General features: G+C 45.1%; 1 protein-coding gene across 1 annotated transcript in view; it reads left to right on the top strand.

Moving 5' to 3' along the window:
* LGI2 (leucine rich repeat LGI family member 2) overlaps positions 1-10,337 on the top strand; it is a 30,460-nt gene extending 20,123 nt beyond the window's left edge. Inside the window, exon 8 of the mRNA XM_055434960.2 lies at positions 7,028-10,337. Coding sequence (XP_055290935.1) covers positions 7,028-7,845 — 818 coding nt within the window. The 3' untranslated portion in view covers positions 7,846-10,337. The remainder of the gene's footprint in view (positions 1-7,027) is intronic.
* Positions 10,338-26,964: the final 16,627 nt, after the last annotated feature.

The raw sequence follows: 26,964 nt of genomic DNA, 5'->3' as shown, positions 1-26,964 counted from the left end.
TTCTTTATTGAAATGCAATCTGATCATAATACTGACTTTACAAACAGCACCGTTAACTGTGGCCCCATGTGAGGGTTTCCTTCTGTGATTCCTGTCCGTGATTCCTGGTCTGATTGCAGCAGCATGTTGCTGCTGCAGAGAGGACATGTCCAGGTAGCATTTCGGGGTCCAGAGGCTCCTAAGAACCTCTCAGGCCCAAGGTGGCCTTGCCATAGGTGCAGGGATGCAGGGAGAGAGACGCTCACCATTGGAGGCAGAGCTGCTAATGAACCTGATCTGGCGAGAAGTCTGTGAGACGTACATCTTGATGCTCCAAGATGCCATCTGGCCTCCCAGTGCTGAGCCTACATTCCTGGGGAGCAGCCTTACTTGCTCCAAGCGCAGACTCAGCACAGGTGAGTGCTGTGGTTCACAGTGCAGGGCACGATGGAGGGAAGCCCAGGCTTCAAGACCCTAAAGCCAGTCCATGTTAGAGGAAAAAGGAGGGTGAGAGAGGGACTCGCTTTGCTACCTGCAAGGTCTTTTGCTTGTGTCTTTTCTCTGACCTGGAAGATCAGTGAGGGCTCAATGAAACAGCCCCTCTGCCTTCTCTCCTGCCTCCCACCTGAGGAAGTAGGAGCAGAGTGAAGTGGTGCCTTCGAGCAAGGAGTTCTGATGCCAGTGCTTCATGCTGGCCCTGGCTGTGGGCTTACAGGGATCCAGGCACTGGTTAGTCTCATTGGAACTCACCATAGCTGTTTGAGGCCTGCCCACAGGTAGAGGACAAGCACCATTCGTTCAAAGGAGAGGAAGTGTATAAAGAGCTCAGGTTTTGAAAGTCTATGAATGTGGGTTCTACTGCTGACTCTGCTATGTGCTAGGAAGTAGCTGTGGCCTCTGAGCCTCAGTTTTCTCATCTGTGAAATAGGCAGGAGATTTGCCTCACTTGGATGTGAGGACTGGATAAGTGCAGGCACAGCACAGGCATTTCTTTGTGCCGACTTCCTTCTCACCTTTATGAATGAAGAGATGGAGGCTCGGGCACGTTGAACCACTCTGGTGTCACTTCCAAGGCAGAGCCCAGGGTTCGTCCCTGCTCATCCCACCCTTTCCCTCTCCCATTTGACCTTGGTAGGAAGCAACAGCACTGCCCTCTATCTGCCCTTCCCACATGCTGCAGAGGTCACTCCACCAGGTTCTTCAAGCCACGTGTTCATTCATTTGTTCACTCAAGTATTTCTTAAGGGCTTACTCTGAGCCCAGCCCAGTCTGGGTGCTGGGGCCATAGCAGTGAAGAAGCCACAGGAAAACCTCCACCCTCAAGGAGTTTGTCTTATAATGGTGGAGAGAAAAAGAGACAAAACAAGGCTAATAATTGTCATACATACAAAGCATTAGATGGCAGCATGCTAAGAGGGGAAAAGGCTGCAGGGAGGAAAGATTTGAAGTGCTAGGCGTGGAAGGATTGAAATGTTACATAGAGTGTCTGGAAGAGACTTCATTAAGGAGGTGTCTGAATAAAACCTGTGGGACATGAGGGCTTGATGCACAGGGACAGAAGGGGTTGGGGGGAGGTGGAGAACATTCCAGACAGAAGGAAGAGCAAGTGCAAAGGTCCAGAGGCAGTAGGGTATTTTTCCTGTTTGATGAACGTGCAGGTGGCTGGTTTGGCTTGGACAGAGTGGTCTAGGGGCCGTTGCAGGGGACAAAGTCAGAGAGGTTTAAGGGCTGCTTCTGAGGGCCTTGCAGGTCCTGCCAAGGACTTGGGTTTTTACCCAAGTCATGGAGGATTTTGTGCAGCCATCAGCCAGTCTACACGGAAGATTTGGGTACCTGCTACAGAATGCTAGGTTGTGTCCAGCTGCTGGGTGGAGTGTAGTCTCTGTGTGGGGAGGGGACAAAAGTGGAATCAGAGACAGTCGTTGAAGGGCTGTTGCACGGGTTCAGGCAAGTGACCTGGCGGAGGCTGCAGAACTGGTGAGTAGGAAGTGGTGAGGGCAGAGCAGGTGAGGCTAGAGCCAGTCCTGGTTGCTGGTTTCCAGGGACTCCCTGGCCTCTCAGGGTTGAAGTCTGAATCTTCTGAGAGGTGTCAGCTGGACACAGAGCCCACGGCAATCCTCCGTACAGCCAAGTCCAAGAAATGAGCTACAGCAGCTCATTAAGCTTTGTGTTTGTTAAGCTTAGGAACGCCAACATGACACTGTTTTTTCATTAATCTGGCTCTGGATCTTTCTAACTGGTGACTTTGGCTGAGTTTTAATGTCCATGAGCCTCTTTCTTGTGTAAAATGGTAATTTCATGAATTCCCATTTCATCTGTAAAATGGCATCATAGCGTTGGGCCCATGGGAATGTAACTGGGTAGCTTATATAACACTTAACATGGGGCCTGGCATATAGTAAATTCTTAACAATTGAGGATATCAGTTGAGGATAAAAAATAAACACGTTATTCTCCTTCCTTGCTGCCACCACTAGGGAGATCCACCAGCTTCGGATATTTTATTTAATTTATGAAAGCACACAGAATTCATACATCAGGGTCCCAACACACCTTTCCAAGCACATATTGCCAATTTTCTGTCAATGATTTCTGATCCCATCTTACAGTTCAGCCACCTCACTTTCTTTTGTTTCTTCCTTTACCTGGATTTCCAGGCTCAAATGCAGCCAGCCTCCTACAGGGAGCATTCCTTGATTACCTTATTGGAATGATTTATCTGTTCTCTCTGCTCTCTTAATACATGAATTTTCATTAAACACAAATAACATTCACTGTCACATAATTTTTCACTTAGAGGAAGGCAGCTCATATTTATGTGCTCAGTGATTCATAAATCGTTTCTTACCTCAATCACACAGCCTCATAGTATGTACTATTGTCTGTATTTTATAGTGAAAAAAGCAAAAACCAGAAGCAGCTCTCCTTCCCCCATAGACCTTAACTCTTTGACTTCAGTAAAATTATCTCTACAACTTTCTAAGTGTGTAGGAATGCCAGGACCAGCAGAGAATGGCCTGAGGGAGGCAGGGGAGAAGGATGGTTATAGAAGCAAGGGGATCAGTCGTTCTTTGGAGGAAGGCGTGTGACTCGTTAGAATTCAGCCTGGTGTGAAGAAAAGCTCTGTAGCTCACACAAGCTGGGCATACGACAAGTGGATGAGCCAGGGCACAGCCCTGAACCACTTGCCTTAAACCAGACCAAGGCAGATGTGGACCGTTCTCCCCTCTCGGGGCCGTGCATGCCTCATTTATCATCTTGTTTGATCACAGGGTGATCCCAGAGTCAGCAAGGGCTGGCAGGTTTTTCTCCATTCATGCCTGGCAAGTCTGGGGCTCCAAGGAATGGGAGGGACACATGCTTCCTCTTCTGTGGCCCTGCTGGGCATCATGCAAAACAGACATCTGTCTTCCAGAAGGAGAGGGAGACCCAGGGTCATGACTCCCATCCCCAGCTTAGCTCCTTACATCTTCTTCTTTCTACATATCTTCTCAACGCTCCTGTTTTGGGTTAATTTTGTTTGCCTTTTGATTTCTGTCCACTAAACATGTTTAAGCATCTCTCCTCCTAGATTAAAATACACACACACACGATTTCTGCTGCTGTTGCAACTCCTTTAGCTACAACTTCATAAGCTACCCCTGGACAGAGGTGTTACGGAGCATCTCCAAGAAAGGAATTCTTTCTGTCTCACACAGTCCCTCTGCTGAGACCCCAGAGCAGGGACCTCCATAGCTAAGGCCTCAGGGGAACAAGGAGCGTGCACCTCAATTAGCGTTGGCAGGTGGGAGTCGGAAGTTTCTGAGAAGCGGTTTAGTAGTTTAAACTCAGAAGTCTTAAAAATGTGCACAACATCTGCCCTGCAGTCTCTCTACTGCCAGATGGTTTTCAAAAGCAGATTTCCCTACAGGGAAGCATAGTATTTACAGTAATGAAAAACTGAAAATAACTGCAATGTCCAGCAGTAGGGGATTAGTTAAGTAAAATATGGTGTGTCCATGCAATGGAATATTACGTAGTGTTAAAATTCAAGTTGTAGAAGATGCAGTAACATAGGAAAATGTTCACAACATAATGGTCAAGGGGAAAAAGTAGCCTATAAAAAGTCTGTGTATACTGTAAGTGCATGTCTATTTTTCCCCCATTTCTTTTCTTTTTTATTTTTTTATTGAAGGATAATTGATTTACAGAATTTTATTGTTGTCTGTCAAAACTCAGCATGAATCAGCCATAGGTATACATATATCCCCTCCCTTTTGAACCTCCCTCCCATCTCCCTCCGCATCCCACCCCTCTAGATTGATACAGAGACCCTGTTTGAGTTTCCTGAGCCATACAGCAAATTCCCATTGGCTATCTATTTTCCATATGGTAATGTAAGTTTCCATGTTACTTTTGCCCTAGTCTATTTTTAAAAAGCACCTTTGAGTATGTGCAGAGATTGGCAATTAAAGAACTATATCAAGATATTAAGTGTTATTTCAGCATTTTCAGTTCAAGGGATTTTTTTTTTTTTAATTTACTTCTTTGTGCTTTTTGGTACATTGGTAGTGGAGTGTAGACTGGAATGAGACTCCCTGGATTTGAGTCTCAAGACTCTACCACATGGTATAATAGCTGTGTGACCTTATATAAGTTGCTGAACTTCTCTATGCCTTTACAAAACGAGGATCATAGTGATGGTAATAAGAGTACCAGCCTCATAAGACTGTTGTAAGGATTCAGTGGGTATCTGTTCTGTTCTGTTCAGTCGCTCAGTCGTGTCCGACTCTTTGCGACCCCGTGGACTGTAGCCTACCAGGCTTCTCCATCCATGGGATTCTCCAGGCAAGAATACTGGAGTGGGTTACCATTTCCTTCTCCAGGGGATCTTCCCGACCCAGGGATCGAACCCGGGTCTCCCGCATTGGAGGCAGACGCATTAACCTCTGAGCCACCAGGGTCAGTGGGTATATACTAAGTATATAATAAGCAAGTAAAGGACTTAGAATAGTGCCTTTATGTTACCTGTTATTATTTTCAAAATTTGCTTTGATGAACATTAAAAAATTAGTTTTCAACAAAGGAGAGGGACCAGGTTCTTGCCGGGAAGCCAAAGCAATGGAAGCGAAAAGTAAATACCACCCTATAAACCAGTCACCATGTTCCCCCAAAGTTAATACTAAGAATAGAAATTGGGTAATTATCCTTGTAATTTACAGAGCAAATTCGCTTTGGTCCAAATTGCCTAGGAAATAAGGGGAAAGAAATAACTTTTAATTGAATGACCTAGATGGAGGGTCAGTACTATTTGAGATGTGGGTGGTGCTATTGTTCTCTGGCTGGAATGGGAAGACTGGGGAGACTCTGGGGGAGACTCTGGGTGCAGACAGGGAGAGGATGGTGGGAGCTGACCCAGACAGAGGAGTCGTGACTGAAAAAGTTCCCCTTTTCCTGCAAAGTTCTGGTTTGGTGCTGCCAGAGCTGAATCATTCAGATGGTGGCTCATCAGCAGGTATACCTGCAGCACCCGCTCTGGGCAGTCGCTAAAGAGTCACCTCTAAGTCCTGATTCCTAGCGTTTTAACCCTCAAGAGAAGAAACCCATTTAATTGCTTCATTCTGACCTGTGGAGCTAGGAATAGCATGCCAACAATTTGCGTCTTAGTGAATTTCCTGAATTATGTACCTGCCTCTAAAGACACCAGAGGCCGAGGTGACCAACACCTATTTCTATGGAGATACATTTAAACTATTTTTTTTAATTGTGGGAAAATATACATAATATAAAATTTACTATCTTAACTATGTTTGTGTGCTGTCCAAGGCATGAATCGATCCCCAGAATTCATCTTGAAAAACTCAAACTTGGTGCCTGTTAAACTTAACTCCTCTTTCTCTCCTGCTCTCAGACCTTGGGTACCACCCTTCTGCTTTCTGTCTCTACTGACTCCTCTAGGGATCTGGAATAAGATATTATTTGCCTTTTTGTGCCTGCTTACATCAGTTAGCCTAACATCTTCAACATTCATCCATGACACCGCATGTATCAGAATTTCCTTCCTTTTTAAGGTGGTATGTACAGTATTCCACGATGTGTATATGCCACACTTAGTTTATCTATTCATCCGTCAATGGACACTTGGATTGTCTCCACCTTTTCACTATTGTGAATGATGCTTCTGTGAACATGGTGTTCCTCAAGACCCTGCTATCAATTCTTTGGGTCTAAACCCAGAAGTGGAATTCCTGGATCATACGGTAATTCGTTGTTAAGATTTCTGAAAACTGCCATACTTTTTTCCACAATGGCTACACATTCACAAGAGTACCAGTTTCACGATGGACAAGCACTTTTTTAAATTTACCTAAAGACTTTATTAGTTACCAATTTTTAAATAACAGTTAGTTTACATAATTATTTATCCTTTTCATCCTTTTGCTTAAACTCAAAATATTTTGATTAATATGTTATTATTTAATATAGTTGATTTACCTGAAGAAATTCTTGTTTTATATAGTTTGAAGTGAAGTGAAGTCGCTCAGTCATGTCCGACTCTTTGCAACCCCTTGGACTGCTATATAGTTTAGATTTACATAAACAAATATTTACTTTGTTTGTTGCTGTTTGTTATTTCTCTTTTTTTAAAAAATTGAACTATAGTTGCTTTACAATATTGTGTTAGTTTCAGGTATACAGCAAAGTGATTCCATTTTGTCTACATATGTGTGTATTTCAGATTACTTTCCATTATAGGTTTTTGCAAGACAGTGGCCATAGTTCCTTGTGCTGTACAATAGGGCCTTGTTGTTTATCTGTTTTATATACAATAGTATGTACCTGATAACCCCATACTCCTAATTTATCCCTCCCTGCTTTCCCCTTTGGTAACCATAAGTTTGCTGCCTATGTTTGTGAGTCTGTTTCTGTTTTGTAAATAAGTTTACTTGTATTATTTTTAGACTTCACGTGGAAGTGGTATCATATAACATTTGTCCTTCTCTGACTCTGGACGAGAGTTTCTCACAGTGGCTGTCCTAACCCCCCTCTGTCCTCTTCTGGAGCACAGGTCAGTCCATTGTGGGCTGCAAGGCCATCCTCATCGATGATCAGGTCTTTGTGGTGGTAGCCCAGCTCTTCGGCGGCTCTCACATTTACAGATACGACGAGAGCTGGACCAAGTTTGTCAAATTCCAAGACATAGAAGTCTCGCGCATTTCCAAGCCCAACGACATTGAGCTGTTTCAGATCGAGGATGAGACGTTCTTCGTCATCGCCGACAGCTCCAAAGCCGGTCTGTCAACCGTGTATAAATGGAACAGCAAAGGGTTCTACTCATACCAGTCCCTGCACGAGTGGTTCAGGGACACGGATGCTGAGTTTGTGGATATAGATGGAAAATCACACCTGATCCTGTCGAGCCGCTCCCAGGTCCCCATCATCCTCCAGTGGAATAAGAGCTCAAAGAAGTTTGTCCCCCACAGTGACATCCCCAACATGGAGGACGTGCTGGCTGTGAAGAGCTTCCGGATGCAGAATGCCCTCTACCTGTCCCTCACCCGCTTCATCGGGGACTCCAGGGTCATGAGGTGGAATAGTAAGCAGTTTGTGGAGATCCAGGCTCTACCGTCCCGGGGGGCCATGACCCTGCAGCCCTTTTCTTTCAAAGAGAATCACTACCTGGCCCTGGGGAGCGACTACACGTTCTCCCAGATATACCAGTGGGATAAAGAGAAGCAGCTCTTCAAAAAATTTAAGGAGATTTACGTGCAGGCGCCTCGTTCCTTCACAGCCGTCTCCACTGACAGGAGAGATTTCTTTTTTGCATCCAGTTTCAAAGGGAAAACAAAGATTTTTGAACACATAGTTGTTGACTTAAGTTTGTGAGGGTGTGACTGGTGAAGTTAAAAGACACGTAGCTTTAGCTCTTACTTGAGAGAACTGAGGGGCTGGGGGTGGGGGGAGAAAAGAAGCCAGGTTCACATCTCTGAAATTGAAAATGCACTAGGGAAATAGTTAGAAGTTTGCAAACTTTTAGAACTCATATTTTAATCAGGGATTGCATTTATTGGCTAACTGCATGACACGTCCATTCTCCCACTTAAAAAGACATCCTAAAGCCTGTAATTACTGAGAAAAGAGTCCAGCATTAACTCTTACCATCTAGGGAAGTAATAGCTTTTTTTTTTTTTTTCTTTTTAATGAGGAAGGAGAAAACTCGATAAGTTGGGACCGCTCTTATAACGAAATAAAAACAAACAAAAAAAAGACCGAACACACTTTGGGCCCTTCTCATTCCATTGTAGCATTCTGTTGGGTAAGAATGCATCAAGTCAGAGACAGCTGAAAAGATTTGCTGATGATCAGTTGAAAATCTGATAACAACTCAGCAGTGCTATTTTGAGCCTTTCCAGTTTCCTGAATCCCCCTAATAGCAGAGCCTTGATTATTTCATTGGTTCCTATAGATGGATCTTCATCATGGGTGTGTTAACAAAATAAGGTTTAACATTGCTTTCTCTGCTACAAAGAAAATATTCTGCTGACACACATACTGGTCTATCACGACTGCGGGCCCAGAAGCTGCACCCCCAGAAGGCAATTCCCCCTCTGCTTGTGATTCAAAGCTGACCCCCACAGTGGCCAGCGCAGTCGTGCTCGTTTAATGCTCCCCATGACTCATGTGCTTCTCTGGACCCATCCTTTGAGTGTGTGGGTAACCTGCAGACAGGCCAACAACTGAACGGTGCTTTTTATTCTGTCCTAGAGCAATAGAACAGATATTTTCATCTGATGAGCATTTGGTAGAGTTTTTGAAGTCAGATTTTGTGGAGTCAAAAAAGGTTTTGTACGACTCTCGACGTTCTTTGAAACCTAGAGATGAGTCTGTGATGGATGCATGTTTTGCCCTCTGGGCAACTTAGTATGTCAAGTAATTGAAATACTGCCTCCCTCCCTGCCTCTCTGCCCACCCCCCTGCTCCTGTTCCAGTCCTGCTTGGTCCGTTTACTGGTACTGCCCCCGCCAGTCCAGTCCTCCTGGAGGTGCTGCTGCATCAAATTGCAGAACCCTGGTATTCATGGCGGCAGTGCCCCGTCCCCTCCCAGCCCATTAGCAGCAGAAACCCACACCCTCACATGGGGTCACGTGCCAGCAAAGCCTTACCCTGTACAGGCTGGGCTCTGGGGGGTGGGGGTCGCCGGCTGATCCAGAGGGACCAGGTTTGGAGCCAGACACAATGAATCTCCATCCACACTCAGGGGACATGGTGACCTCTCTGGTCTGGATGGTGTGGGTAGCTCATGGGGTCTGATTTTGTAGGAGGTTCCAGGTGGATAGTCTGCCTGGCTAGGGGGTTCTCTTCAGAGTATATGAAGTGGAAGCTTTCAGGTGTGGCTCTTCAGCAAGTTCTCTTCTGGCTGTGAAAATAGCACACTCATCTTATACTGTATTGCTGTTTTTTAATGATTGTTTGCCAAGTCATGAGTAGGTAGATGTTTTGTCACAAATATGAATGTGTTTGTTGTTTCCAGACTTTGAGCAATGCAGATCAAGGCAATAAATAACACTTAGAGAACGATGCCCAGGGTCACAGCAGCACTCTTGGGGACGTTCTGGGACTGCAGACTCAGGGCTTCCAGCCCAACTCACCCACATACAATAGCGTTGCTGCTCCAAACTTTCCTACTAAACATGAGTGCACAGGGGAAAAAGTGGTTTTTTTTTTTTCATTTTTAAGCACAAATCATTATTTTCTTCTATGTTTTTTGCCTTCCTGGTTTATTTGAATTGACTACAAATACCAGATCCTCAGGCTTTCCAGGTGACTCAGTGGTAAAGAATCTGCCTGCCAATGCAGGAGACATGGGTTCAATTCCTGGGGTCAGGAAGATCCCCTGGAGGAGGGCATGGCAACCCACTCCAGTATTCTTGCCTTGACAATCTCACGGACAGGGGAGCCTGGCATGCTACAGTCCATGGGGTCGCCAAGAGTCGAACACGACTTAGCAACTAAACAACAACAAACCCAAACCCTCAGATCAGAGGCTGAAATTGGGACAGCCCTGCCTTTCCCCCCAGCTGTCAAGATGGACTGGCTATACTTTCTGGCACCTGGAATCCCTCAGATGAGCTTGGCAGAAAAGCAGGCACTTGACAAGAAGTGCAGGAGACATTTAGACCATCCCAGCATTTGCTCCAGGTCAAAGTGATGTTCCTGATTCCAGCTGCTGGTAGAGGAGGCAACGGGGCATCTTCTCCATTCCTGCCCCTCAGAGCAGTGACCACCTTGCCTTTCAGGGTGGAGTTGGGGGCGCCCTCTGCCCTCACCACGCTGGGAGCCATTGCCTGGAATCTGGAAAACCCGGGAAGCAGAGGGGACAGCGCTGGGGGTGGGCAGGGGCTTGCTGAGTCCAGATGAGACATCGCAGGGTGAAAGAAAAATCTAAAGCAACTGGTGGTGAGGAGGGATGTGGGAATGAGAGGGTGGGAAACCCATCAACGGCAGTCAGTTTTTCTTTTAAAAAAACTGTAGACAGGATGGGAATCTTCAGTCTACAGAGTCCCCATGCCGAGGGACGAGGTATTTGTTCTGGCCGACTTGCCAAAACAGCATAGATGTTCTTGGCACGAGGCTGTGGAAGCTTTGCTTCATTAATCTTACTGCTCCCTCCAAAGAACCATAAGAAACAACTCCTGCAAGAAGCTTTCTTCCAGCAATAATGGAAATCAAAAAGCAAAACAAAAAAGCCCCAAACAACAACAACAACAAAAACCCAACGCAGAGAAACGTGTGGGCCCCTCCCCTGTGGGGCTGGCCTTAGAAGACCTTGCCCTGGTTTCTCCATGCCTCTGCATCACCCATGGTTGATCATCTTCACCATTTCTTTATAATCTCAGTGTCTAGGCACCCATATCAAGTCCCTCCGTATGGCCATGTGGCCAAGCCACACAGCCTTAAAAGGAAAGGACTTGTCCCCAAACTCCATGGGGTCAGGAATAGAGCTCTCACAAACACTCTGAAAACAAACCTTGGGTGTGAGTATCATGGTGTTCTCAGGAACCAGATTAACAACTAAAAGCTACAGAACTGCTATTACATGCAAGACCCTTGTAATTCTGCAGGAAGTTACAAATAATTTTCTGTTCTAAGGACTGTTTCTACCTAACATAATGGGTGAAAAGACAACCCTGCATTTTGGGAAAACTTTATGTTTTTCTAATGTACAATTGTGTTCATCTCAGTTTTTCACTTTTTGAAGGCATACTGGAGGGCAGATACTATTCTAATTTCAAAGAAAGAAGTAGACACAGACAATCTTAAGTCAATTGCCTGCTCAAGATTATTCAGTTGTGAGTGACAAGGCTAGAGCTTTCCTCTGAGCAGCAGGCTTTGTGTTCTCTTTCTGTGACACTGCCATGCCTCCCAGTAAAGACTTTGTATCCCAATTTTGACTATAGCAGCATCTTGAGATAAAAAATGCAACAAAATGTGCGCAGACAGAGGAAAAATCATCCTAAATAGACACCATTCAATCAATCGGTCCATTTAATAATTAAACACTACAAAACTGCAGTTTAGTCACGGATAATTTTCTGTTCTTAGGAGGGTTTTTAGCTAGCACGATAGTTCCTCCCCACCCCACCCTCTGCCCCCTCCCCAGTTAGCTATAGTGGGGGGCTGTTAAAGTTAAGACACATCTGGTTCTTATCACAATGTCCATGAGATAAACGAGAAGAGTTCCATGAGGGAAATGCCGAAACCTCCAATGCACGAATAATGATGAATTGCTCCGGGGCCGTCATCAGCCTTTGGGGAGCATGCTGGAAATGGCAGTGTTGCATTTTTCTTCCTCACGGAGTGAGAGGCTGTGTATTTTTAGGCAAGAAATCAGCATGGGATGCTGGAGGTTTGGCTGCCAGGAACACTCACAATGGAAATTTCTCCAACCTGGGGTATAATGAAAGAGAGATGAAGGTCTGCGGGAGGGGAGTCTTATTTGCATGGCATCCAAAGAAAAGCTCTTTAGCCAGCTTCCCCATTCTTCTGCAGAGGTAACAGCCCTACGATCACAGTTTTGGAAGAGAATTCTTTCATTAGGGTGTGGTCAAAAATTCTGTTAAACAGGATTCTGGAGTGGGCTGCTATAATCTGGGTGTTGATGCAGTGAGCAAAGTGACCCAGACTTGGGGACACTGGAATAGGCAGAAAGGCAGGGCAGATGGCTGTGAAAATAATGCTTTTGGGAAAGCAGAAATAAATGGGAAGAAAATTAAAAGTAATAATGGTTTTCTTTGCCTCAGCCAGACAAATGGAGGATGGAAAGACCAGGCAAATTTAACAGTATCCCAGTTATTAAAGAAGGGAACCAGTTGTAATGCTAATTAAAATGAGAGCTATATTGTAAAACTACTTAGCTCTACACTGAGGCACTCTTGTCCTGACACTATTCCACTGCTTGTATCAGAATCTCCCTTTTTCTAGTAGGAAGCTATGCATTCTCTACTAATCTCTTTGACTTACCAGGAATGTATAAGAACTGTGGTAAAATTGACCAGTATACTATCTGGTACCATTTTATGGATTTTAAATACATAACTTAAATCAAATAAGAATAGTTTATATGTATATGAAAGCAAATTTTGCAATCTATAATGCAAGCTAACATGGATGAATTTTAAGGCTGAATACACATTTAGCTCTTTCGCAAATAGACTTACTGAATGACGTGCCTCTTAATTCAACATATTCTGTAAGCCTATGAATAAAAAGTAGCCCTGCTTAATATGGCTTGGATTTCTGTTCTGCTTGAATCTGGATACGCCCACGTGAGTCAGAGTTGAAGGGCTGCCCATAGTGGGCTCCTGAGGAAGGGCAGTGTGTATCCACTCTCTTGGTGGCTTCTTCCTCTTTGACATGGAAGATGGGCACAGCAGGGGCCTCTTGCTTCTTCTACTTGCAAACTTAAAAGCCACGAAGAACTTTTACAGTCACACTTCTGCCAGATCTGCAGAACCATAATCTTGACAGATGACAAAGAAGTCCGGGGCTGTTTGGGTATTTTCTGATTGCATTGCTGGTGAGAAGGAGATGATGTTACAGGATCCCGCTGGCTGGGTTGAACCACGATCAGCTTGAAGGCTTTTGATTTGTTCTCTGCATGTCTGAGACCCATTAATCATGCAGTCAAAGTCTGTCCCCTGTGCCTATGTCTTTAAGACCCATTTGGTTTAACTGAACAAATAAAGAGTCAAAGCCTCCAATCACTTATGACTGTGTCCCTTGTGTATCAGGTACTTTGATATACTGGGGGGCTTTTTAAAAAGTAGAACAGAGTTCTTGCTCTTGTGGTACTAAGAATCAAGTAAAGAGGAAAAGTCATAATTGCATTAAGCTATAATTACAACACGGAGTCTAGGGGATATTCTGCAAAGCAATGTACGACTCATTGTGCAATGAATGGGACAAGGAGGGATGATGGCTAAATTCACTGTCGGTATGGTATATGCCCTGAATTAGTCTGATATCACACCCAGTGGCTCAGCAGGTAAAGAATCTGCCTGCAGTGCAGGAGACACAGGAGTTGAAAGTTCAATCCCTGGGTCGGGAAGATCGCCTGGAGGAGGAATGGCAACCCACTCGTATTCTTGTCTGGAAAATCCCATGGATAGAGGAGCCTGGCAAGTTATAAATAGTCAGACATGACTCAGCACAGATGGGACCGTATGATGACCATATCTTAAAAAAAAACACGTTCATCGGCTTCTAGTTCCCATGGGTCAGAAGTCCTGGCATTGCTCACCTGGTCCTCTGCTTAGGGTGTCACAAGGCTGCAGTCAAGGTATCAGCCAGACCGCGTGCTCATGTGGAGGCTCATGGAACGATCTAATTTCAAGCCCATTCAGGTGGTTGGTAGAATTTTTTTTCCTTGAGATAATAGGACTGAGGGCCTGTTTTCTTGCTGGTTGTGGTTATGAGAACACCTCCAGCTCCACAGTTCCATGCCACTGACCTTCACCATAGGTCTCCTCACAGCGTGAAACTTTGGCTTTGTTATGGTCATCAAGAATCTTGGGCCTGATGTCCTGTCACCTTTGCCTTGTTCTATTGGTTTGAAGCCGGGCACAAGTCCTGCTTCCTCACAGGGAGGGGATTATAAAGGATATGACCCCTGGAGACAGATCCACTACAAGCACCAACCAAACAGAATGGATGCCTGCTGATCGTAGCAGATACTCGTCATAAACAAACTTGACCAGTACATTCCAGTCAAACATGAGCTATGAACACAGACCATACAATCGTAGGAGAAAAGGTCACTTCAGGCCAGGGCAAGAACTCTTGACCAGGATAGAGGGGAGAAGGGCCCAGTTCCTTTGCCCGGTTCCTGTTTGGTGTTTGTGGGGAAGTGCATGGAAGAACTGATTTTCTCTAAATCTGCAAGTCAGAAGCTCATTCATCCCAATCTCTAAGTTCATTTCATCTTAGAACTAAAACGCTCCATACAAATTGCCTGATCCTGACCATGTGCCCATGAGATTATGGCCAAATGAATCCATTAATTTGAGGAAGTTTCGAAACCAACGTACACCCATGCCATACCCCCCTACACACATACCACACCACACACACACGCAATATACAAACACATCACACGCCATGCCACATCAGATACAAACATACAAATACGTACCATGTGTACTAAACCCCTACAAGCCACCCACCACGTTACCATACCCTCCAACATGCACATAAATATACATACACATTGTGTAAGTGACAGGTGCCATTTCCACAAATAGTGCTTGACTAGGTCTGAGGCCAGGGCCGGCGGCCGAGAGGAGCTACCCCACGTCCAACAGGCAGTGGCTGCGCGGGCGCAGGAGGGCCGAGAGGAGCTACTCCGCGTTCAAGGTCAGGAGGGGCGGCCTTGAGGAGATACCCCTCGTCCAAGGTAAGGTACAGCGGCTGCACTTTGCTGGAGCGGCTGTGAAGATATTTTCCAAGACCAAGGTAAGAGAAACCCAAATAAGACGATAGGTATTGCTAGGGGGCATCAGAGGGCAGACAAACTGAAATCATAATCACAGGAAACTAGCTGATCTGATCACATGGACCACAGCCGAATGTGGTCCACTGGAGAAGGGAATGGCAAACCACTTCAGTATACTTGCCTTGAGAACCCCATGAACAGTGACAAAGGGCAAAATGATAGGATAATGAATGAGGAATTCCCCAGGTCGGTAGGTGCCCAGTATGCTACTGGAGCTCAGTGGAGAAATAACTCTAGAAGGAATAAAGGGATGGAGCAAAACCAATACCCAGGTGTGGATGTGACCAGTGATAGAAGCAAGGTCCGGTGCTGTAAAGAGCAATATTGCATAGGAACCTGGAATGTTAGGTCCATGAATCAAGGCAAATTGGAAGTGGTCAAACAGGAGATGGCAAGAGTGAACGTCGACATTCTAAGAATCAGTGAATTAAAATGGACTGGAATGGGTGAATTTAACTCGGATGACCATTATATCTACTACTGTGGGCAGGAATCCCTTAGAAGAAATGGAGTAGCCATCATGGTCAACAAAAGAGTCAGAAATGCAGTACTTGGATGCAATCTTAAAAACGACAGGATGATTTCTGTTCGTTTCCAAGGCAAACCATTCAATATTACAGTAATCCAGGCCTATGCCCCAACCAGTAACGCTGAAGAAGCTGAAGTTAATCGGTTCTATGAAGACCTACAAGACCTTTTAGAACTAACACCCAAAAAAGATGTCCTTTTCATTATAGGGGACTGGAATGCAAAAGTAGGAAGTCAAGAAACACCTGGAGTAACAGGCAAATTTGGCCTTGGAGCACGGAATGAAGCAGGGCAAAGACTAATAGAGTTTTGTCAAGAGAATGCACTGGTCATAGCAAACACCCTCTTCCAACAACACAAGAGAAGACTCTACACATGGACATCACCAGATGGTCAACACTGAAATCAGATTGATTATATTCTTTGCAGCCAAAGATGGAGAAGCTGTATACAGTAAGCGAAAACAAGACCAGGAGCTGACTGTGGCTCAGATCATGAACTCCTTATTGCCAAATTCAGACTTAAATTGAAGAAAGTAGGGAAAACCACTAGACCATTCAGATATGACCTCAATCAAATCCCTTATGATTGTACAGTGGAAGTGAGAAATAGATTTAAGGGACTAGATCTGATTGATAGAGTGCCTGATGAACTCTGGACGGAGGTTCGTGACACTGTACAGGAGACAGGGACCAAGACCATCCCCATGGAAAAGAAATGCAAAAGAGCGAAATGGCTGTCTGTGGAGGCCTTACAAATAGCTGTGAAAAGAAGAGAGGCGAAAAGCAAAGGAGAAAAGGAAAGATATAAGCATCTGAATGCAGAGTTCCAAAGAATAGCAAGGAGAGATAAGAAAGCCTTCCTCAGTGATCAATGCAAAGAAATAGAGGAAAACAACAGAATAGGAAAAACAAGAGACCTCTTCAAGAAAATTAGAGATTCCAAGGGAACATTTCATGCAAAGATGGGCTCGATAAAGGACAGAAATGGTATGGACCTAACAGAAGCAGAAGATATTAAGAAGAGGTGGCAGGAATACACAGAAGAACTGTACAAAAAAGATCTTCACGACCAAGATAGTCACAATAACGTGATCACTGACCTAGAGCCAGACATCTTGGAATGTGAAGTCAAGTGGGCCTTAGAAAGCATCACTACGAACAAAGCTAGGGGAGGTGATGGAATTCCAGTTGAGCTATTTCAAATCTTGAAACATGATGCTGTGAAAGTGCTGCACTCAATATGCCAGCAGATATGGAAAACTCAGCAGTGGCCACGGGACTGGAAAAGATCAGTCTTCATTCCAATCCCAAAGAAAGGCAATGCCAAAGAATGCTCAAACTACCGCACAATTGCACTCATCTCACACGCTAGTAAAGTCATGCTCAAAATTCTCCAAGCCAGACTTCAGCAGTATGTAAACCGTGAACTCCCAGATGTTCAAGCAGGTTTTAGAAAAGGCAGAGGCACCAGAGATCAAATTGCCGACATCTGCTGGATCATGGAGAAAGCAAGAGAGTTTCAGAAAAACATCTATTTCTGCTTCATTGACTATGCCAAAGCCTTTGACTGTGTCGATCACAATAAACTGTGGAACATTCTGAAAGAGATGGGAATCCCAGACCACCTGACCTGCCTCTTGAGAAACCTGTATGCAGGTCAGGAAGCAACAGTTAGAACTGGACATAGAACAACAGACTGGTTCCAAATAGGAAAAGGTGTACGTCAAGGTTGTATATTGTCACCTTGCTTATTTAACTTCTATGCAGAGTACATCATGAGGAACGCTGGGCTGGAAGAAGCACAAGCTGGAATCAAGATTGCTGGGAGAAATATCAATAACCTCAGATATGCAGATGACACTACCCTTATGGCAGAAAGTGAAGAGGAACTCAAAAGCCTCTTGATGAACGTGAAAGAGGAGAGTGAAAAGGTTGGCTTGAAGCTCAACATTCAGAAAACAAAGATCATGGCATCTGGTCCCATCACTTCATGGGAAATAGATGGAAAAACAGTGGAAACAGTGTCAGACTTTATTTTTTTGGGCTCCAAAATCACTGCAGATGCTGATTGCAGCCATGAAATTAAAAGACGCTTGCTCCTTGGGAGGAAAGTTATGACCAACCTTGATAGTATATTAAAAAGCAGAGACATTACTTTGCCAACCAAGGTCCGTCTAGTCAAGGCAATGGTTTTTCCCGTGGTCATGTATGGATGTGAGAGTTGGACTGTGAAGAAAGCTGATCGCCGAAGAACTGATGCTTTTGAACTGTGGTGCTGGAAAAGACTCTTGAGAGTCCCTTATACTGCAAGGAGATCCAACCAGTCCATTCTAAAGGAGATCAATCCTGGATGTTCATTGAAGGGACTGATGCTAAAGCTGAAACTGCAATACTTTGGCCACCTCATGCGGCGAGTTGACTCACTGGAAAAGACTCTGATGTTGGGAAAGGTTGGGGGCGGGAGGAGAAGGGGACGACGGAGAATGAGATGGCTGTATGGCATCACCGACTCTGTGGACCTGAGTTTGAGTGTACTCCGGGAGTTGGTGATGGACAGGGAGGCCTGGCATGCTGTGATTCATGGGGTCGCGGAGAGTCGGACACAACTGAGCGACTGAACTGAACTGAACTGAACTGAGGTTAATATACATTTCCTGAGTAAACATCTGTATTAAAATTAAAAGGAGAAAATATTCAGTTGAGCTAAAAAACCAGTGGGTGTTCCTTGAAGGTATTTGAGCAACGTCTTGACTAAGAATTGACTCCTTGGAAGAAAAGCTATGACCAACCTAGACAGTGTATTAAAAAGCAGAGACATTACTTTGCTGACAAAGGTCCATATAGTCAAAGCTATGGTTTTTCCAGTAGTCATGTATGGATGTGAGAGGTGGACCATAAAGAAAGCTGAGCACCAAAGAATTGATGCTTTTGAACTGTGGTGTTGGAGAAGACTCTTCAGAGTCCCTTGGACTGCAAGGAGATCCAACCAGCCCATCCTAAAGGAGATCAGTCCTGAATATTCATTGGAAGGACTGATGCTGAAGCTGAAGCTCCAATACTTTGGCCACCTAATGTGAAGAACTGACTCATCTGAAAAGACCTGATCCTGGGAAAGATTGAAGGTATGAAGAGAAGGGGACAACAGAGGATGAGATGGTTGGATGGCATTGCTGACTCAATGGACATGAGTTTGAGTGGGCTCTTAGAGTCGGTGATAGACAGAGAAGCCTGGTGTGCCACAGTCCTGGAGTCACGAAGAGTTGGACATGACTGGGCAAGTGAAGTAACTTGACTAAGAATTGAGTATGGAAGAGGAATGCAATTGCCTTAACTTCCTTAACCACTTCCAAGAAGAAGTCTTAGTGACAGTGTGACTTGTTGGCTGTGGCTGACCTACAGCAGGATGTCAGTGCTCTGAAGGCCATCCAGGCTACCTCAGAAACATCCTTGTCAACTCTTGGGCTTTGAGGTAACTCTCACTAGCTGTGGACTGAATATTTGTTTCCTCTTAAAATTCATATACACATGATCTCAGTCATGTCTGACTCTCTGTGACCTCTTGGATGGTAATCCACCAGATTCCTCTGTCCGTGGAATTTCCCAGGCAAGAGCACTGGAGTTTTTTGCCATTTCCTTCTTCAGGGGATCTTCCTGGCCCAGGGATTGAAACTGCTTCTCTTTCATCCCCTTCATTGGCAGGCAGATTCTTTATCACTAGTGCTACCAGGGAAGCCCAAAATTCATATGATGAAGACTAATCTCCAGTGTGATGATATTTGGAAGTGGAGCCCTTTGGGAGGTGATGAGGTAATGAGGGTAGAGCCCTCAAGAATGGCATTCAGTTCAGTTCAGTTCAGTTCAGTTCAGACGCTCAGTCGTGTCTGACTCTTTGCGACCCCATGAATCACACCACGCCACGCCTCCCTGTCCAACACCAACTCCCAGAGTTCACTCAAACTCATGTCCATCGAGTCAGTGATGCCATCCAGCCATCTCATTCTCTGTCGTCCCTGTCTCCTCCTGCCCCCAATCCCTCCCAGCATCGGAGTCTTTTCCAGAGAGTCAACTCGTCGCATGAGGTGGCCAAAGTATTGGAGTTTCAGTTTTAGCATCAGTCCTTCCAATGAACACCCAGGATTGATTTCCTCTAGAATGGACTGGTTGGATCTCCTTGCAGTCCAAGGGACTCTCAAAAGTCTTCTCCAGCACCACAGTTCAAAAGCATCAATTCTTCGGCAATCAGCTTTCTTCACAGAATGGCATTAGTGCCCTTATAAAAAAATAAAGAGGAGGAGACATAGGATCCCTCTCTCTGTCACATGAGGATATTAAAAGAAGACAGCTGTCTGCAAGCCAGGAAGTGGATCCTCACCAGACACAAATCTGCCAGCACCTTGATCATAGACTTCCATCCTCCAGACTGAGAGAAATGAATGTGGGTGAAGCCCCCCAGTCTACTATTCTGTTACAGCAGCCCAAACAGACTAAGACACAAGCTTCTGTTCTCTGTCTGAAAACTGTGCCCACTGAGAAATAAGAAAATGCCAGAATAGCATCTCTCTAACTGATAAGGGTCACCCTGGAGACTGTGACTTATCATCTGCAGGCACGTGGGTTTCCTAGCACTGAACCCTGAAACTGACTGCCATACCTGGTCATAGACCAACAATACAGAGGAGCAAGAGACACACTTGCTCTTGGCAGGTAGACCGGGGTTGGGGGTGGGGGAGATTGGGTTTAGTGCATCCAGTTTCGCATCCTAAGTCACCAGTCTCATTAGGACACCCCCTACCCTGTCTAGGGTGGAGAGGGTGAAGCCAGCACACTGAGGCTAGGAGTATCACACTCCTGGGCTCCTTCCATGTGGAGGGAAACATCAGGAGAAGGAAAGGAGCCTTTTCTCCACTACTGTCAACAGCTCAGGACATGTCAGTGTTTCTTGGTCCTTGAGTGGATCTGGGGAGCTCGACTTCCTGTTCCTTACCTCTATTTGCAGGTTAACCACAGAGACCATAAAAATATAGTCTTGACCACTTGGCAAAGATGTTTTGGTATAAAATAGACCAGAAGAAAAGGGAAATTTGCCCGCATTGAGGCAAGGTCCTTCCTGCAGGTGATGGAACTAGATATACCTCAGTAAAGCTCTGTTTTCCCCACAGTCATGTTCTAATTTTTTATTTTCTATTTTATCAGCTTATCATATCAGACAGCACTAAATATAGTGAAATAGAATGTCATTCCGGGGTCCTGAAAGAGAAGCAGGTCAACTTTAAATGTCTTTCAGTAACATAGAAAGTCAGGTTAATTTTCTGGCATTTCATATATTCAGCGAAGTGGAGTATCTGCTCTACTTACTAAAAATGACACTCTCTCCCCACCATTTCCATCTGCATTTACGTACTGTGGGTACTGCTGAGGTAGCTATTTTCCCTGATGTTTACTGCCAATACATTTGCATTTTCTGTCACAATAAATAACCCAGTAAAAACCTCCAATGAGTAGGTTCCAGCCCTGGCTCTTTCTAAGCATGGAATCACAGACAATGATTTATAGTCATGAATGCCCAGAGGAAGGGATAAGTGGACACCTGCAAAGGAAATATAAGTGAATTCAAACAAAAGCTCAATGGCTGTTAGGAAATTAAAGATGTGAAAGTTCTACAACCATTCAAGTCATGGGTGGAGAAGGAGGACACGGCAGGGAGAAGCTCTCATTACACGGGCTGTGTCTAGTGGTCACCCCAGCACCTGCTATGTCACCAGCCTATGAAGCGGACACTCTCATTTCTCTACTTTGCAGATGAGAAAATAGAGACTCAAAGAGTTTGAGGGCTTCCTGGGTCACACTGCTCAGTTCAGTTCAGTCGCTCAGTTGTGTCTGACTCTTTGCAACCCCATGGACTGCAGCACGCCAGTGTTCTGCTGGAGCTTGCTCAAACACATGTCCATCAAGTCAGTGATGCCATCCAAACATCTCATCCTCTGTTGTCCCCTTCTCCTCCTGCCTTCAGTCTTTCCCAGCATCAGGGTCTTTTCCAGGGAGTCAGTTCTTCACATCAGGTGGCCAAAGTCCCACTGCTAAAGAGTGGCATACTCAGGTGACTTGTTCAAGTTAGTACAGTGATTAAGACCTGGAATGGGAACAAAATTACATAGTTCACCACCAGAATAGGGTTAAAATGCAGGATGCCCAGTCAATTTGAATTTCAGATAATAACTTTTTTTTTAAGCATAAGGATATCCCAAATATTGCATGGGATATACTTATGGTGACTCAGCCGGTAAAGAATCCACTGGCAAGGCAGGAGACCTGGTTTAGATCCCTGAATCAGAAAGATCCTAGTATTCTTGCCTGAGAATTCCATGGACAGAGGAACCTGGTGGACTACAGTCCATGGGGTCACAGAGTTGTACACGACTGAGCAACTTTCATTTCTCACACTTTTATGCTAACAAATGATCCTTTGTTTTTCTGAAATTCAGATTTAACAGATACAGTGTCCTGTACTTTTACTTGCTAAATCTGGCAACCCTAATCTAGAATCCACACTGTTAAGCACTACATTGTTTTAAGATGTTCAAAGTGCAGCTGGGGAGAAGCGTTCCCCGCTCTCGTTTCAGTTTGTCTGGATAGTTTCCGTCATACATAAATGTTTGCACCTTATCCTCATAACCAATGGGAAGGGTCAATACTATGAGGAAGCTGAAACCAAACAGCTCATACCATTTGCCTAAAATCACAGAAAATACTAATCATATCCAACCCTGACATGGCACTTGGTCAATGCCGGGTGCTATTTTATGAGTTTTTGACCTATCTTCTCACTCAGTCCTCAAAAGTCCTGTAGGACAGGTCAAATAATTATATCCATTCAGAGACTGAGCAAAAGAGGCACAGAGGGGTTAAAGGAGTTGTCTGGGTCACACAGTCAGCAAGTGGAAGAGCCTGGCTTTGAACCCAGGAAAATCTGGCATCAAAGATAGTATACTTTCATCCGCTGTGGTACCTTCCTGCTTTAACTCACAAATACAAAAGAGCTGTAGCTCTGTTGATGCCCAAGACTATTCCACACGTGTTTGACCCCAAAGTCCATGTAGATTTCTGTAACTCCATTGTAAGTAAAGCCTGCATGTGTGGTATCAGAGCAGGGGAACTCAAAGAATGCCGTATGGGGATATGAAAAGCTGAAGAGGTCATCCTTGTCCCCAGCCCTCACTGTAGCAAGGACTCCTGGGGATCAGTGCTGTCTGATTTTGTAAATAAAATTTTATTAAAACACATCCATAAAAAAGCTTTACTTACATGATGCTTTCGAACTATAGTGCTGGAGAAGTCTTGAGAGTCCCTTGGACTACAAAGAGATCAAACCAGTCAATCCTAAAGGAAATCAACACTGAATATTCATTGGAAGGACTGATGCTGAAGCAGAAGCTCCAATACTTCAGCCACCTGATGCAAAGAACTGACTCATTGGAAAAGACCTCAATGCTAGGAAAGATTGAAGGCAGGAGAAGAGGATGACAGAAGATGAGATGGTTGGATGGCATCACCGACTCAATGGACATGAGTTTGAGCAAACTCCAGGAGATGGTGAAGGACAGGGAAGCCTGACATGCTGCAGTCGATGGGGTCGCAAAGAGTCAGACATGACTTAGTCACTGAACAACACAACAGAACACAGCCAGGCTCACTATTGACATGTCACCTGTGGCTGCTTTTATGCTTCAGCCACAGAGCTGAATAGTTGAGACAGAGTTTCCATGAGCTACAAAGCCTAAAATATTTACTATCTGGACTTCTATACAAAATGTTTGCTGCTGTCTGGTCTAAACAATATACACTTGTGATCATTTTACACATGAAGAGACTAGAGCCCTCAAGGGTTAAGTAAGTTGTTTAAAGTCAAATAGCTAGTGACTAGCTCAGCTAGAATTCCAACCCAGTACTGTCTGACTCTCAAGTTTAGGTTAAATAGCCCCTGTGATAAGCCAGGCTAAGAATTGATGTTAAGTCATAAGTTGACTTGCAGTCCATTTAAATAAGTGAAAATTTAAGCTTCTGTATTTTTTCCTCTAATTGACCTAATTTTTTTTTTTTTTTTTTAGTGGATCCCACACCAGTGGGTAAATGTAGGCCAATCCAGTAAACTCAGTCTAATCCTACAGTTTCGATAGTCTCATTAGATCATTCAGGCTATGGTGAGTCAAACACAGTTTTTCAGATTTCCACCCTCTCGACTTCTTCTTCAGGAGAGCTTTCAGGGTCCTCATGGCACTAGGAGTGAGGTAAATAAAGATGTTCATGTGTATGTAGAATTTTCTAGATCCTGACTCTGGGGCCACTAAGGTCTGGCTTATGCCATACCTTGGGCAGGTTCCCTTATCTATACAGTTGGGATCGTAATAAAAGATCAGTTCAGTTCAGTCACTCAGTCATGTCCGACTCTTTGGGACCCTATGAGCCGCAGCATGCCAGGCCTCCCTGTCCATCACCAACTCCCGGAGTTTACTCAAACTCATGTCCACTGAGTTGGTGATGCCATCCAACCATTTCATCCTCTGTTGTCCCCTTCTCCTCCTGCCCTCAATCTTTCCCAGCATCAGGGTCTTTTCAGATGAGTCAGTCCTTTGCATCAGGTGGCCAAAGGATTGGAGTTTCAGTTTCAACATCAGTCCTTCCAATGAACACCCAGGGCTGATCTCCTTTAAGATGGACTGATTGGATCTCCTTGCAGTCCAAGGGGCTCTCAAGAGTCTTCTACAACACCACAGTTAAAAAGCATCAATTCTTTGGCACACAGCTTTCTTTATAGTCCAACTCTCACATCCATACGTGACTACTGGAAAAAAATAGCCTTGACTAGACGGACTTTTGTTGGCAAAGTAATGTCTCTGCTTTTTAATATGCTATCTGCTGCTGCTGCTGCGAAGTCGCATCAGTCGTGTCTGACTCTGTGTGACCCCATAGACGGCAGCCAACCAGGCTCTGCCGTCTCTGGGATTCTCCAGGCAAGAACACTGGAGTGGGCTGCCATTTCCTTCTCCAGTGCGTGAAAGTGAAAAGTGAAAGTGAAGTTGCTCAGTCACGTCTGACTCAGCGACCCAATGGACTGCAGCCTACCAGGCTCCTCCAGCCATGGGATTTTCCAGGCAAGAGTACTGGAGTGGGGTGCCATTGGTCATAACTTTCCTTCCAAGGAGTAAGTGTCTTTTAATTTCATGGCTGCAATCACCATCTGCAGTGATTTTGGAGCCCAGAAAAATAAAGTCAGCCACTGTTTCCATTGTTTCCCCATCTATTTGCCATGAGGTTATGGGACCAGACGCCATGATCTTAGTTTTCTGACTTTTTCACTCTCTTCTTTCACTTTTATCAAGAGGCTCTTTGGTTCCTCTTCACTTTCTGCTATAAGGGTGGTGTCATCTGCATATCTGAGGTTCAGTTCAGTTCAGTTCAGTTGCTCAGTCATGTCCGACTCTTTGCGACCCCATGAATCACAGCACGCCAGGCCTCCCTGTCCATCACCAACTCCTGGAGTTCACTCAAACTCATGTCCATCGAGTCAGTGATGCCATCCAGCCATCTCATTCTCTGTCATCCCCGTCTCCTCCCACCCCAATCCCTCCCAGCATCAGACTCTTTTCCAGTGAGTCAACTTGTCGCATGAGGTGGCCAAAGTATTGGAGTTTTAGCTTTAGCATCAGTCATTCCAATGAACACCCAGGATTGATCTCCTTTAGAATGGACTGGTTGGATCTCCTTGCAGTCCAAGGGACTCTCAAGAGTCTTCTCCAGCACCACAGTTCAAAAGCATCAATTCTTCGGTGATCAGCTTTCTTCACAGTCCAACTCTCACATCCATACATGACCATGGGAAAAACCATAGCCTTGACTAGACGGACCTTGGTTGGTCAAGTATCTGAGGTTAGTGACTTCTTGGTTCCCCTGTCAGTCCTCTTGGCCTCTGCAGCTCTGCTTTCCAGGGCATGTAGACAGTGAGATCCCAGAGGGCCAGACGCTTCTCCATAAGAGTCACCATCCCTCCACTCGAGCCATGTTGGAAGAAGTCACTCATTGCCTGCAGTCTCTACTGGGACTTGGGGAGAAGTGGGCCCCTGGCTCTTCTGAGTTCTTGGCCCTTGCCTTGACCTCTGCAACACATCCTCCACTTCTAGGACCTTGGCTGGTCCTCGGCCTCCCCTGCCTCTCTCCCCTTCCTCCCATAATCTGCCAAAGTAGAAGAAATGGACCACCCATCTTCTCTGCCTTATACTATGGCTTCTTTCTCCTCTGTCCTGAGGCAAAACTCTGTTCTAGTCAGTCAAGATCTAACCTATAATAAAGCTAGAGGAATTCAGAAAAATCCTTTTATTTCGACAGTGCCTGGCTATAAAGACTATTGACTTGCTAAAGAGGTCAAGGAAGGCAGCTTAGAGGCTCCAGCTGATGAATGGCCTTTTTCTTCCAGATAGAACCTGCTCTTCCTTCCCTGGGGCAACTGGGATTTATAATTATCCCCACCAGAGAAGCACTCTGGCAGGTCCACTAGGTGGTGATGTTGCAGAAGGGAACCGAGCCTGGATGTCTGATTGGCCTGAGTCCTCCAGGGGCCTTCCCAACTGGGAGGACTGGAGTCAGGTTTCCTGCCCTCAGTTGCGGTGCCAGCTGGGGCTTCCCAGATGGCACTAGAGGTAAAGAACCTGCCTGCCAAAGCAGGAGACATAAGAGACTAGGGTTCAATCCCTGGGTTGGGAAGATCCCTGGAGGAGGGCATGGCAACCCACTCCAGTATTCTTGTCTGGAGAATCCCATGGGCAGAGGAGCCTGGTGGGCTACAGTCCATAGGGTAGCAAAGAGTCAGTCACGACTGAAGCGACTTAGCATGCAAACACGCTCTATGTTTAGTTGTTTGCTTGCTGCCTAGTCCCCACGCCACCCCATCTCCTCCCAGAATGTAAATTTCATAATGGCAAACTTTGCCTCATCTTTCAGTGCCTGGGCTGGTATGGATCTTCAATACCAACTTTATTATTTCAGCTCTTGATGGCTGATCTAACAACTGGAGGGAGGCCAGGCAAGAAAACAAGTGTTCAGAAGAGGTCAGAAGATCAGAAACCATATAGAAATAGGGCAGAGCTGGTCCTTAATGAGCTCACAGTTCAATGCCATCTTCTACCCTTGAGGAAACAGATGCCCGGAGACAAGGACTTGAATGGCACGGGGGGTTAATGGCAGAACTGACCCCTAGAACCAAGTCCCCTGATCCTCATTCTACTCTCCTCCCACCAGGTCACATTCATGGTGAGTGAATCCACACAAAGGCACCAGTGTCTACCCTGCTCACTTGGTCTTCTAATATGGTTTAGCTGAACATGGACAAATTTAAAAATATTTTTTATTACTTCTTTTAATTTCTCTGTTAAA

This window comes from Moschus berezovskii, chromosome 5 (assembly GCF_049115385.1).
Source record: "Moschus berezovskii isolate FMDL1 chromosome 5, NW_MosBer_1.0, whole genome shotgun sequence".
Lineage (NCBI taxonomy): Eukaryota > Metazoa > Chordata > Mammalia > Artiodactyla > Moschidae > Moschus > Moschus berezovskii.
Note: the sequence above shows the minus strand (reverse complement) of the source record. Positions and strands in the feature narration are given on the sequence as shown.